Source organism: Podarcis raffonei, chromosome 14, assembly GCF_027172205.1.
Source record: "Podarcis raffonei isolate rPodRaf1 chromosome 14, rPodRaf1.pri, whole genome shotgun sequence".
Taxonomy (NCBI): domain Eukaryota; kingdom Metazoa; phylum Chordata; class Lepidosauria; order Squamata; family Lacertidae; genus Podarcis; species Podarcis raffonei.
Genome location: NC_070615.1, coordinates 34100976 through 34114438, shown reverse-complemented (window position 1 = coordinate 34114438; position 13463 = coordinate 34100976). Strand labels below are relative to the sequence as shown.

The following is a 13463-nucleotide window of genomic DNA, read 5'->3' as shown; positions in this document are numbered from 1 at the left end:
GGTTGTGAGGATAAAAATGGGGAGAACTATATATGCTACCTTGAGCTCCTTGTAGGAAAGGTTAGAGGTCTAATAAGTTCGTAAGCAATTATTGGTAGCAGTGGGCTTCCGTGGTGGTTTGGGGCAAGGACTAGCTCACTGGACTCCACCACTCGCATCACCCACACTTTCCATGAGAGAGGGTCAACCGAGTCACGAGTTGCAAATAGACAACTTCAAGACTGAACTTTGTGCTTCCCTTGTCATAACCTGCATGCATTACAGATTTCGTAGTTCTCTTGGCATATTTTAATTTCCTTGCATGGGTTGGGCTAAATGACCCTTGGGATCCCCTCGAATTATACAATGCTATGGTTCCTCCGCACAGGGACGCAGAGAAGAATCCCGCCCATCCAGCCTGGATTTGGATCCAAGATGGCGACCGATCTGAAAGCGGCCTATCTCGGCAATGATCCCCCACCTACATAATGCAGGCGATACTTCCTCTGTCAGATTCAGCGGAAGGCGCTCTAGCCCTCCCACTCGATCTCCCACAAGATGGCGGCCCTCCTTTGGCTGACGCTTTGCGGGTCGGCGACGTTAACGCTGCTGCTGCTTCTCCTGTTACTATGGCAACGGCAGCGGCCTGCTGGTTCCGAGGACCGCGTGGCGGTGGTGGTGCTGGGCGACCTGGGCCGCAGCCCCCGCATGCAGTACCACGCCCTGTCGTTGGCCCGCCGCGGCCGCTGCGTCGACTTCATCGGGTACCCGGGTGAGTCCGAGGTGCTGGGGCTTTTTCCAGCCTGGAAGCCACGCCTCCTTGCTGCAACCTCTCGTTCCAAAAGATGTCCGAGGGCTTTTGCGCTTCCCTTTGGTTCGATGAAAGGCACTCTGCATATGCTCAGAGGCACTCTTGCACTACATTGTTATTTTTAACAGAATACCGCTAAGGTATGCAGCCGGGGATCTTGCTTCTTTGCACACCCTCATTGCAGAGATGTGAGGGAGCTTAAGCGTTGTGAAAGGTACTCTGCATATGTTCAGATGCACTCTTGCACAGCAGTGTTGTTGTTGTTGTTATTAACAGAATGCTGTTAATGTAGCTAGCCATGCATCTTATTATAATTAATTTTTTGCTAACCCGTGTTCCAGGTATGTGAGAGAGTTTAAGTGCTTGGGGAAGAAGGGGCACTCTTCATATACTCAGATGCAACCATTTAGAGATGGTCATCTGAAGGCCTACTGGTTCCCCACTCCTTCAGCAGTGGGTGTCCTTTTAAACTGCCATAGGTATACACTGAGTTACCCTAATATGTGTACATATAGGTTTTTGCCCTCAGAACACCCACATTGCTGGCTTATATACTGAATTAATATTTGCTGTTCCCACTTAATTTGCTTTCACATTCTGTTCTGTTTATGTATGTGCTGGATGGATTTTCTTAATTGTTTACTTTTCTTTCAGGCACAAAGCCACACAGCGAGATTATACGTAATGGAAACATACAGATTGTTCATATGTCTGAGCTCAAAATTTGGCAAGGTATGGTGAACATTGCAGTATTTGGAGGTTTTTTTTTTTTAAGGATGCACCAGTTTTTAAATCAAGGCTCCTTTGACAGAAAAAATTGCATTTTTTTGCTATTTTGTATTTTAAACATATTGTGTAACTTGAGTTTAATGTTTGTTATTGGTATTTTTAATGAACTTATTGTAAACAGCTTTCTGTGTTTTATTATGTGTGTTGCAACTCTGATGACTGTTTATTTCCTCTTGTAGTTGGGCCAAAGATGTTCCAGTATATCGCAAAAGTCATTTTACAGAGCATCCAACTATTGTATACAATGCTGAGGATAGCTAAACCAAACTATGTACTTCTCCAGGTATATATGCATCATGAGAACTGTATACAGTATTTGTGTCTCCTAGGTCTGTTTAAAACATACCACTTTTAAAGCAGTGGCAGTTGGGAAATGTTTTATTTAAAGTGTGTTTTAATTTGAATACTATATTTGGAATATTGATACACGTATGCTTTGTCTGCAGTAGTCCAAGGTTTGTTTTTAGAGCAGATTCTTACATTTTTGCCTTAACTTTTAAATTTGGGTAGCAGCCTGTTATTATATAATCACAAGCAAATATCATTAGGTGATGGTGACTGCTGTAAGAACAGGTTGCTGGACTAGATGGGTCTTTTGGTCTTAGCCTGCCAGCAGAAGGATAACAATGAAGCAGCCAGCCTAACCTTTCTTGGGAGGGAATTCCACAATATGCTTTTGATGTTTATGGGACTGAGAGAAGATGCTCACCTGAGACTCTTAGCAACCATCCTAAAGAATCTTGGGAACTGTAAAAGGGATTGGTAATTCAATCTCTGTGGGTGTTAAACTACAGTTCTCAAGATTCTTAGGGGGAAGCCATGTGCTTAAAATGTGTGGTGTTGATATGACCTATGGCACTGAGATAAAGGCTTCGGGGAAAATGAGACTTAGGAGGAAATATTTGAAGGGTAGGGGAAGAGAGATGTGGCATTCTGGGTAGGAGTTAAAGGCCCAGTCAGAGGAAGAAAGCAAGAGCTCTTATTCTTTGGTATTGCACTGTCTCTTGCTCTCTGAAACAGGCTCTCTTTCTCTTCATTTTTATGACCAGAATCCTCCAGGTCTGCCCAGCATAGCTGTTACCTGGGTGGCTTGTCTTCTAAGAAGCAGTAAGCTCATCATCGATTGGCACAACTACGGCTATACCATAATGAGCCTCACACATGGAACGAGGCACCCTATTGTCCGGATTGCTAAGTGGTTTGTACAACAGCTGTTTATGGTTTATTAGACACCGTTGGCCAAGTCGTCAGTGAACCATGGGGATTATTCATTGTTTTATATGTGTGTGTGCGTGCGTGTGTGTGTGCACGTGTATTTATGTAGGTTTAAAAATAGCCATCTCCTTCCTTATGGGTCAATATAATGGTTTTGAAACCCAACAGAAGATGGTTTTGAACCCATGTGCTTTTTAAAGGGCCTATGAACAGTGTCCTATATTGCCCCGTCCCCCCATTTTATCTGTATAACCACCCTGGGAGGCAGTTTAGGCTGAGATTTGGTGATTGGCACAAGGTGACTTCATGACAGTGGGCATTTGAACCATGGCAGAATGAGATCTTCCTCATCTGACAGTAGCCACTGCACCACACTCCCTCGTAATGCTCCTTTGTGAGTATTTCAGAAGCGCTAGAAACTTGATGAAATATTTGTACATCCATTAGCAACTGGCCTCATGCAGTGCATTGCTGAAGGTGAATACAGTATGATCACATCTTACACGCAGTTAACTGGCAGCCATACGTGGTTGAAGGCAGACTGGTTGAAAATGCACAAGTTAAATCCAAGCAAGGCAGAGAGCTTAAAAGCTCTTTTTGTGCCAGATCCACTTGGGTTACCTGGCATGAAAAGAGCTTGGTAAGCTCTCCACCTTGCTTGCTGGGCAAGGCTTGCTCACCATGTGGACTGTGGGAGTATTGGGGATTCTCTCTCTCCCCTGCTCCAAGAGTGGCTCCAAGAGTTTGGATATACACTGTTTTTGTGTATACGTAGAACCCTTTGAACCCAACCCCTGCTTAAGATGCAGTTGTCCTGTATTTAGGTAAACAGGACAGGTTTGCCATATTTGAACATGTTATCATATTGATTTTGATTTTATTAGTCACATACTAGAATAGTCACTGGCTTACATAGCATGTGGATAAAATTGTTGGTGTGTATCTCTTATGATGACAAGTGTGGGCCCCGCTCCAGGTAAAGCTAGTCAAGCCTATGGCTTTCATCTTATATGCAGTGGGCTGCATCTGGACTAAGTTAATTGAACATGGGTTCCATTGAAATCAATATGAAAACTTCAGGCCACAGCAAGACTTAAATCTCAATTATTTCAGTGGGAATTTCATGCAGTTAATATAGTCTGGATCCAGCTCTCTCAGTGGAGTTTACTTTTGAGTAGTTATTCATAGGGTAATAGCATAAAAGCTGCTGAAAATGTTTTGAGATGGAGTTGGGCCATGACGTTATGTGGTGGGCAACTTTTTAGGTTTGACGTTATTCTCAGGTTGTTGTTTTTAGTGTGTGAGACCATTGAATTCCCAGGTTATGAGGAATTGTGTATAGGAAATATATGAACATATATTGCATTTTTGAGGTTTAAATGGATTTGAGAAATGAAGGAAAGCATATGATTTTGCTTTACTTTTTATTTTTTAAAAAAGGCATTGCAACCGGGGAAGAAACTTATATTCCCATGAAAGCATCTGAGATGGGTTGTTAGAACCAGTATTTAGTAACTGATGGACATTCAATTTATTTCAGGTATGAAGAATTCTTTGGGCGCCTGTCTGACTATAACATTTGTGTGACTAACTCAATGAAAGAGGATCTTCTGGTGAACTGTAACATCAGGTAAATGAGTGGCTCACAATTGGCTCTACCAAATGAGTTGTATGTGTTGCAAGGACCTTTACTAGACCATATAGAAATATCCAGCAGAGCCAGTGGAATATTAACAATATTGTTAATATTAACAATTAACTAAAACATAACTTATATATAATATTGTTAATATTGGTATTTTTTGTCTCTGCAAATTTCTTTGAACCTTATTGTATTGAAAAACAGCATATGAAAGTATGCATATCATAAGAACAAATGGGAGAGCAGGGTCACTTCCTCCAGCACTTTGAATGTTAGGTTTACTGAGGGGCCTACAGAGGTTTAGCCCAAAGTGCTTCGCCTCAACCCCTGGGATCTTGCACCACAAAATCACAGTGTGCAGATTGGTCCTTGCTGCCTTAGCCTACTCAGATGTGATGCCCAGTGTGTGAATATCAAGCATGGATGAAGCCTCAAGTGCTCTCACCACATGTACCCTTTCTCTTCTCTAACATAACATCTGCCCATAGTTTTCCTGCCTTAATTTTGTGTAAAAATATTTCCAGGGCACTTCTATAGTACCTTTTTACATTCACTGATTATATATATATATATTAATATTTTATTAAGATAATTTCAGTTGGAAGAAATAAAGCGAAGAGAAAAACAAAGAAAGCAAAACATAAAGAATACAATAAGAAAAAAAGAAAAAATATGCTAAATATAGCGTAGTTACATTTCCATACATTATTAAATAGATATATGAGTAATATTATTGTCATTTTGGCTAAGATCAAGTATAGTATCTGATTTATATCTTTATTGTTTTGACTCCTGGGCCCCTTTGCGTTGCAGAGCGACAACCCTCTATGACAAGCCAGCTTCTTTCTTCAAGGAAACGCCATTGATCGATCAGCATAAGTTGTTCATGAAACTAGCCAAAGAATATGCTCCGTTTAAAGGCCAACTTGTGTAAGTTAAAATGTGCTGTTGTATACACTCCTACCTAGTTTGGAACTGGCGTGCTTAAGAACACAGGAGGAGCCTTCTGGATCAGGCCAGTGGCTCAACTAGTCCAGCATCCTGTTCTCAGAGTGGCCAACTAGATGCTTGTGGGCAAACCTCAAACAGAACCTGGGCACAAGATCCCTCTGCTTTCCTGTGGTTTCCAGCAACTGGTATACAGAAGCATTACTGCCACCAAACTATAGAGGCAGAGCATAGCCATTGTGGCTGGTAGCCATGGATGGCCTTTTCCTCCATTAATATGCCAAACTCCTCTTTTAAAGCCTTCTAAGTTGGCCATCAATGGGACGTGGGTGGCGCTGTGGTCTAAACCACAGAGCCTAGGGCTGGCTGAAATCCCTGCGACTGGGTGAGCTCCTGTTGTTCAGTCCCAGCTCCTGCCCACCTATCAGTTTGAAAGCACGTCAAGTGCAAGTAGATAAATAGGTACCACTCTGGCGGGAAGGTAAATGGCATTTCCGTGCACTGCTCTTGTTCACCAGAAGCGGCTTAGTCATGCTGGCCACATGACCCGGAAGCTGTCTGTGGACAAAAGCCAGCTCCCTCGGCCTATAGAGCAATATGAGCGCTGCAACCCCAGAGTCGTCCGCGACTGGACCTAACGGTCAGGGGCACCTTTACCTTTACATTAGCCATCACTGCCTGCTGTGGGAATGAGTTCCATAATTTAGCTATGCTCTGCATGAGTTAGTAACAATGCTTTGTGTTCATTTGGTACCAAGGCAGCTTGGTTAAATACTAATGGGTTGAGAAGCTTAGTAGGGAACTTTGAGAAGGGATAAATATTGACAACATCTCCTGCCTAAATATGGAGCTGACCTTTATGGCTTCCATTAATCTCATTTTGGGAGCTATAATGTTTGGTTTGGCGCGTGTGCTTTTGCTGATCACACATGTTCTTTGAAGATTAGTCTTCAGAATCCTGTTTCTCCTCAGAGCAGAGTCCAGCCTCCCAGGTGATGTTGAGAAAACTGCCTTTACACAACTAGACACCAGGAGCGGAAACGTGATGCACTGCATGGGCCGGCCAGCTCTCCTCATCAGCAGCACCAGCTGGACAGGTCTTGGCTCTATACCATTGTCTGTGTATCTTTCCATACAGTATGCTTGAGATGCTTGTACATGAAGCTGTAAAATAGGGATGCAGAACCTCAGGTCCAGGGCCAAATGCAACCCTCCAGGTCTCTTTGCTTGGCCCCTGGGACTCTCCATAGGCCACACCCCCTCCTAAGCCACACCTCTCACCAGCCCTGCTTCATATGCTTGGGTATTTTGGCCTGGCTGGAATGTGCTCTTGAACCTCTGATAATGCTTCTTGCTTGTCTGGATGGAGAGGGGTTTGGGAGTAGAAACTAGCCTATTGTAGAAAGTTAAAATTCACATTTGCAGTTCCCATCTCTTTTGCCCCTGGCTCTGCCCCCCACGGCAATGTTTCCTCTAGAAGGGAATGCTGCCTTTGGGCTGGAAAGGTGCCCCACTCCCGCTGTAAGACTTTGTACTAACTGTGTACCAAGTACTTGAGCAGAGAAAACTTCAAGATTGCTTGGAATTCTTTTTTTAAAAATTAGCGGAAGTACATAATCATGGTTGCTTACAGAAGCTGATTGCATCCCACTTCCAAGGAGAGGATAATTTTCATGTCCCTCTTTCCTTGGATTTCTGATCATGTATGGCTGTGTTGAAAAATATAATCTCATCATGTGGGCAGGAGCTGTGAACATAAAGCTCCACATGAAGAGTATAACATAAACATTGTCTTGTTCTGTACTAGAATTTCTCCAAAAACTGTGTCAGGCCACTAACTTTTCAACAGCCTTTCTCTTCCCCTTCATTCCCTTCATGATGATGTTGCTTGGTTTTCACAGTCTACTTGCAAATGTTTGGAAAACATTTGTTTTATTAGCAAATATTAATTGAGTTTTAATTAATGTTTGTAGGTTATGAAGCAGTTTTGAAATTGACAGGATGAAATAAGTGACCTGGAGCACACGGCAGCCTAATATAAACGGGGTTTATTTTTTTATTTATGTCAGAGCTCCATTCTTTTCCCTAGTAAAAGTAACAGAGCTGACCCTAGGACTAGGCAGGGTAAGATGGAATATTTTGAGGGAGTACAATTTATTTAGGATTACAGTATATGGTTGGGAGACTCTTTGAGTCTTCTCCCTTAGACACCAAAATATATTGGGATCATCTGTGTGTGTAAAGTTTGTAGACAGTCATTTTATGTATTTAAAGCATTTTTACTCTTTCAGTCAAAATGGCTCCCAGAGCTGCTTATAGAGTAAATGAATCCCTGCCCTCAGGTTTCCACTCAAGAAGACAAGACACAAAAGCTAAAAGCGATGGGAAGGGAAGATGAAAATGAGCAACCTCAGGCAGCGGTTTCTTAAAGGTTACAAAGTTCTTATAATGGCAAAACAGTTCAGTTAGCTTCTGTTGGGAGACAGTTGTGGAAGAGCCAGTGGAATAGTCAAAAGGCCTTAAGGAATCCAGCAAATGCACAAGGCATTTGGAGTTGATTTCAGAGTTGGTCTCAGTGGGCTTAAACATGTCTAATGCCAACACAGAATACATTGCTATTTGAATGAATGTGACAAATACAGAAGAAATTACTTTAGCTGCATGTCTTCTAGCTGCTGTGAGCCCCTTTGGCTGTACAAGAGAGAAGCACCGTGTTGATTGCCTCATTTGCTCTACGTTATACAGTTGCTACAGAGACAGCACTCAAAAGCAGAATTGCTTTAGGTGAAACCAGAGTTATTGCTGTGATTCTTGTATATTAACTGCAAACTTTTTCTCCCTTTTCTAGAAGATGAAGATTTTTCTATCCTATTAAGAGCTTTAGAAGGTGGGTTATTTAGGAAGCATTTTGTTTTTCTAAACAAGCAAACCTGGATCCACTGCTGTCACTGGAGGCACAGGCGGCCTCAACAGTGTGGGCTGCCCATAATTTGATTTGTTCTGGCCCTCCTGCTGAAAGTGATTCCCCATCCCTGCATTAGCGGAATTGGCAACTGGATCAGAAAGCAGGAACTGTGGTCTATCCTCTTCCTTTCTTCACTTTCTGGGAACAGTGTACTATTAGGTGGCTAAGAGTGGGAAGGGTATTTTGAGCAGTGGGGGAGAGACATTTGCATAGGTGAACACACCTCCTTGAATGCTAATAAGCAGAACTCAACTGTGGTTACCCCCTACTGCAACCAAAGCTATTGTTGCCTCAGTCCTGTGAACCTCAATCTCCCACTTCTCCTGCCCACAGCTGCAAAAAGAAAAGGGGGGCTGGAGAGAAAAGCAGTGGCAGCTGCAGGCTCTTCTACCCTGGCAGAGCATCTTTCTCAGCAGAGGACTGGGACCAGCAGTTCCAACATGTCTATCAGAAAAAGCGAGAGCTGTGAGAGCACCAAGGAAAAGGCCCCCATCAGGGAACAGGCTTGTTCTCTGATGGGGAACAGTTCTGTTTGCATTGCCACATGTGTTCTGTGCATATCTGGGATTCAGGTGTTGGCTACAAAGTTTCCTTTTGCGTCATTCTTGACTTAAAATACTCTTTTATCAAGGCATGCTGAAAACTTGGTTATAGGGTGGCATCTAGATGCCTAAACTAAAAAATAGGTAGCAACTACAAGGGTGCCCACTCCCCCCCCCCAAATTTTTCTCTCCTATTGGTGCAGATTCACTTTGGGATCTGTCTACAAACAATCTTGGCTGTAAGACTGTAGCTCTTCCCACCTCAGTCTTCCTGCTTGCTGTAGAAATCCCAAACTTGTTAAAAATAAAAAAAGTTGCCTTTTGTAGCCTGTCACTTTTTTCCAATGATGGTTTTGGTAAAGTCTCAACTCTTACTGTTTTTTTGTTGCACAGAATATGAACGCTATCTCAACGATGGAGCAAAGCTTCCTCCTCTTGTGTGTGTGATAACAGGTAGCAGCTTTTAAATCATTTGTCTTCTTTTCATCTTATATATTCATACTGGGAAACCCATTTTCTCCACCACCACTGAAGAAGCAAGGAAGTTTCTGTGAGCTCCAGAGCTCTCTGTGTGTTGAGTGCATTAGTGAGGACCCTGCTTTCATTTTTGTACAGTGGTACCTCGGGTTAAGTACTTAATTCGTTCTGGAGGTCCGTTCTTAAGCTGAAACTGTTCTTAACCTGAAACACCACTTTAGCTAATGGGGCTTCCTGCTGCTGCCGCGCCGCTGGAGAACGATTTCTGTTCTCCTCCTGAAGCAAAGTTCTTAACCTGAGGTACTATTTCTGTAACCTGAAGCGTATATAACCCGAGGTACCACTGTATTCGGTTTGTGCCTTAAGCTGCTTGCCCTAGGTTGCTGGCATGGTGTCAGCCCCACCCCCCAGGAGAACTATATAATTGTTACATTTACATCCTACCTTTCCTCCCAAGGAACTCCAGGTGGCATGTTTCTCCTCCTTCTGTGCTTTATCTTGGCTACAATCCTGTGCAGTAGGCTAGACTGAGAGACTGCAACTGGCTCAAAGTCACCCAGTGAGCTCCAAGGCTGAGCAGCGATTTTGACTCTGTTCTCCCAGCTCATAGCCTGACATTCTATAACCATGGCACCACGCTGGTTCTGGGCATTCAAATGAAATCTTGCCCAGAGGATGATAACTCTCACAATGCTCCCTTTTGGATCAGCAGCAAACCGTTTTGTTCATTTTCTTTCATTTAAAAAGGCAAAGGGCCTCTGAAGGAGTATTACAAAAAGCTGATTGCAGAGCTGCATTTCAAGCATATCCAGATCTGTACTCCCTGGCTGGAAGCAGAGGATTACCCCCTTCTGCTCGGTAAGGAAGGTATTCGAATTCTCAGTGTGCTTCAGTGTGCCATTTTGAAAATTTACAGGAGCAGACTCATGAGATCTTCGGAGTATAGGATAGTGGTCCATTGCAGGACTGTGATAGCAGAACCTGCTATTGAATAATAGAATCATAGAATTGTAGAGTTGGAAGGGACCCAAGGGTCATCTAGTCCAACCCCTTGCACTGCAGGAATCCTGCCCACAGCCATCCCTGGGTGGGCTTGAACCACCAACCTTCTGGTTAACAGCCAGATGCCCCGACTCACTTGAAATGGGTCCTTTGAAGCAGGAGAGGAACTTGCACCCTTTCCTCCCTTTTCTTCTCCACAAGGGTGCTGACTGGCGGGGCAGAGGGAAAACAAGATGGCAGTGATTTGTACAAATTGGCTAAGGTAAAGAACTGTCTCTTCAGCATACAATGGAAGCTACATAATGGAAGGCACCAGAATTACCTCTGCAGTGGAGGGAGGTATCCCACAGCATGGAGGCTGCCAGTGAGAATGGCTTCCCCCAGGCCACCACTCCTAGAAACTCCAAGGGCAGTGGAACTACAAAGAAGGCCCCTCTCTGCTGGTCTTGGCACCTGAGATGATCTGGGGGGGAAGAAGATGTCAGTAGAGAGGGTCTTGTATTCTGGCTCAGGTTCCTAAGTGACCTGGGCTTGGGAATGTTTGAGCGACAGTGAAACAGTTTCAAGTGGGTGCTATGCAAGAGCTGGTGTACAGTTCCTGCGTGCCTCATTTTAACTGGCCCACAAACTCCTCCTTGGCAGGCCTCAATACCACTTGATTTGTATGCCTCATTTTTTCCCCCAGTGACAAGCCATCCATTACTTGAGCAGCTACAAAAAACAAAACAAAACTCATTTGCAGAATATACTCAATGGGGGGTTGGTTTCTCTTACAGGCTCAGCTGACTTGGGCGTCTGTCTTCATATGTCCTCTAGTGGCTTGGATCTACCTATGAAGGTCGTGGACATGTTTGGCTGCTGCTTGCCTGTGTGTGCAGTGCACTTCCAGTGGTAAGAGCACACCTGTGTGTTTCAGCATTTCAAAAGAACCTGGCGTTAGACCATTGGTCCATCTAGTGCAGTAATGTTTACACTGGCAGGCAGCACCTCTCAGGGGTTTCAGGCAGGGAGTCTTTCCCAGTCCTGCCTGAGGATAATGGGATTTGAAGCTGAGTCCTTCTGCATGCAAAGCAGATGCTCTACTGATGAGTTACAGCTATTCCCCCATCTTGTGTATCCCTTGTTGGTTAATCCATCTCTCTATTCTTTGAGATCTTTATTTGTTTATTATTATTGGTGGTGGTTGTTACTACAAATGGGCCCTGCAAAAAAAAGTTGCAGAATGCTCCTGTTCAGGCTGCAGCCAGTCTGGAGCTCCTTGCAGATTCCTCTGGTTTTTTTATACTCCCTGGCAGCTCACAGGTCCTTGTCAGCTCCCTTTAGTTAGAAATAATTGGGAAACTATTGTTTTTATTTTAATTTGGAAATCTTGCTGTGCTTTTCTGTGCTGTGTTTGGGGCTGATGTGGTCCAAAATACCTGGAAGGCACCAGGCTGGTGCATTAATGTGGTATGTTAACTGTTAACCCGCTCCCTCACTGAAGAAAACAACTTTGAGATTCTTTCTAGTGCTGTTTTGCTTATTTTTGCAGTATACATGAACTTGTGAAGCATGAAGTAAATGGTTTGGTGTTCCGGGACTCAAGCGAACTTGCAGAGCAACTGAAGGTAACTTAGAAAAAGAGAACTTTGACTTGCTGCTGGGGCTCATTGAGCATTCATTGCTCTGGAAACATCAAGGAAGCTGGATGTTTTGGTGGCAGGAGGGAAGTTTCATATTTGAATGCTGCTTCATATTTTAAAAACAAAAACTTCCTGATCATAGAAAATTAGGAGAAATATATAAGCTAACATGCTCCCTGAAGCACTAGCTTTCTTTGTGCAGGGAGTTGCTTTTAAATAAGTGGAAAGGGACATTCATTCTCTCTCTCTCTCTTGTGCGTATGTTGTCCTTTTAAAAATATATAGCTTTATTATTTTTTTATTAAGGATTTTCCAGTATATGGAATTCTAAACATATAATCAATTTTCTTAAAGGAAAAAAAAATCAAACACAACCAATTTAGTTAGGATGCATAGAGTATAGAATTGCACCCCCCCAAGCCCTTCATTATTTTCTCAGTAGGTCAGCAAGATTTCATAATGATCGGGCATGGGTTAGGTTATTGAATCTTGGAATACATAGTTCTGACTATAATTTACTTGCGTAAACAGTTCTTTGATAATCCCAGGGACTTATCACATTATTACTGTTCATGTGCCAATTTTGAAGGTGGTACTTTTCTAGTGAGACATCAGTTTGTTTGTTGAGGAAGCAATTGATTCAATGTAGTTTTATCTGGGAAAAATACCTGCATCTTTCCATAATTGCAGGTATAGAAAGTAGAATATTTTTCCATTTTCCTGTATACTGTATTAATCTGTTTCACTCACTCTTTCTAACCTTGCAGATGCTTTTCTTGGAATATTCTTCTGCAGAAGGCAAGCTCAATTTATTCCGAAGGAATCTTTGCACAACCAAGCAGCTGCGGTGGGATGAAAGTTGGGAGCAGACAGTGCTTCCTCTTTTTAGCAGCAGTTAAGCTGATACGACTTCGAGGTTAATTTATAACTTGCACATTCTCAAAATCTGTAACACCACAAGCGTGTTTGTATATCAAAAATTCTTTTTACAAAAGAAAAAGTGATTTTATATGGTGAATAAAAAGTTTTATCTGGAGCTTCGTTTAGGCTTATGCAATTTTTCCACTTTTTCCTCTTAATTTCTATGCTGTGGATAGAGCCAATGTTGTTCTGTATCTACTTACTGCTTCACTGTTGTTTTTTTAAAATGCAGTAATGAAGTAGGTTGTGGTGCCTTCAGTTATTGTTGCCTAAGTTGCAAGCTGGTAATTCCCTATTTGAAGTGGAAACATGTTACTGTGAATCTTTATAACTTCTTCACGTTCAAAGGAGATACCATATTGCGATGTGTGTTATTTGTTTCCTACCTCACTTTATAACTGGTACAGTGGTACCTCAGGTTACATACGCTTCAGGTTACAGACTCTGCTAACCCAGAAATAGTGTTTCAGGTTAAGAACTTTGCTTCAGGATGAGCACAGAAATTGTGCTCCGGTGGCGCGGCAGCAGCAGGAGGCCCCATTAGCTAAAG

General features: G+C 42.9%; 1 protein-coding gene across 3 annotated transcripts; it reads left to right on the top strand.

The window, feature by feature from the left end:
- The first annotated feature begins 355 nt into the window (after positions 1-355).
- ALG1 (ALG1 chitobiosyldiphosphodolichol beta-mannosyltransferase) lies at positions 356-13028 on the top strand. Of its 3 annotated transcripts, none has more exons than XM_053364653.1 (13): positions 356-751; positions 1445-1522; positions 1759-1862; positions 2629-2777; positions 4335-4424; positions 5250-5366; positions 6357-6481; positions 8233-8271; positions 9285-9344; positions 10116-10226; positions 11147-11261; positions 11902-11977; positions 12760-13028. In XM_053364653.1, the coding sequence occupies exons 1-13, from the start codon at positions 538-540 to the stop codon at positions 12889-12891; spliced, it is 1410 nt and encodes a 469-aa protein (XP_053220628.1). In that variant the 5' UTR covers positions 356-537; the 3' UTR covers positions 12892-13028. The 3 variants fall into 3 exon arrangements, with proteins under 3 accessions (XP_053220628.1, XP_053220629.1, XP_053220630.1); XM_053364654.1 differs by lacking the exon at positions 356-751 and adding an exon at positions 780-930; XM_053364655.1 differs by lacking the exon at positions 356-751 and adding an exon at positions 984-1004.
- Positions 13029-13463: the final 435 nt, after the last annotated feature.

Bases quoted from the DNA above. Each gene is read 5' to 3' on its own strand.
- ALG1 (XM_053364653.1), top strand. From the start codon at position 538: ATGGCGGCCCTCCTTTGGCTGACGCTTTGCGGGTCGGCGACGTTAACG. The intron at 752-1,444 runs GTGAGTCCGAGG...CTTTTCTTTCAG, and splicing joins CGACTTCATCGGGTACCCGG to GCACAAAGCCACACAGCGAG. The intron at 1,523-1,758 runs GTATGGTGAACA...TTCCTCTTGTAG, and splicing joins TGAGCTCAAAATTTGGCAAG to TTGGGCCAAAGATGTTCCAG.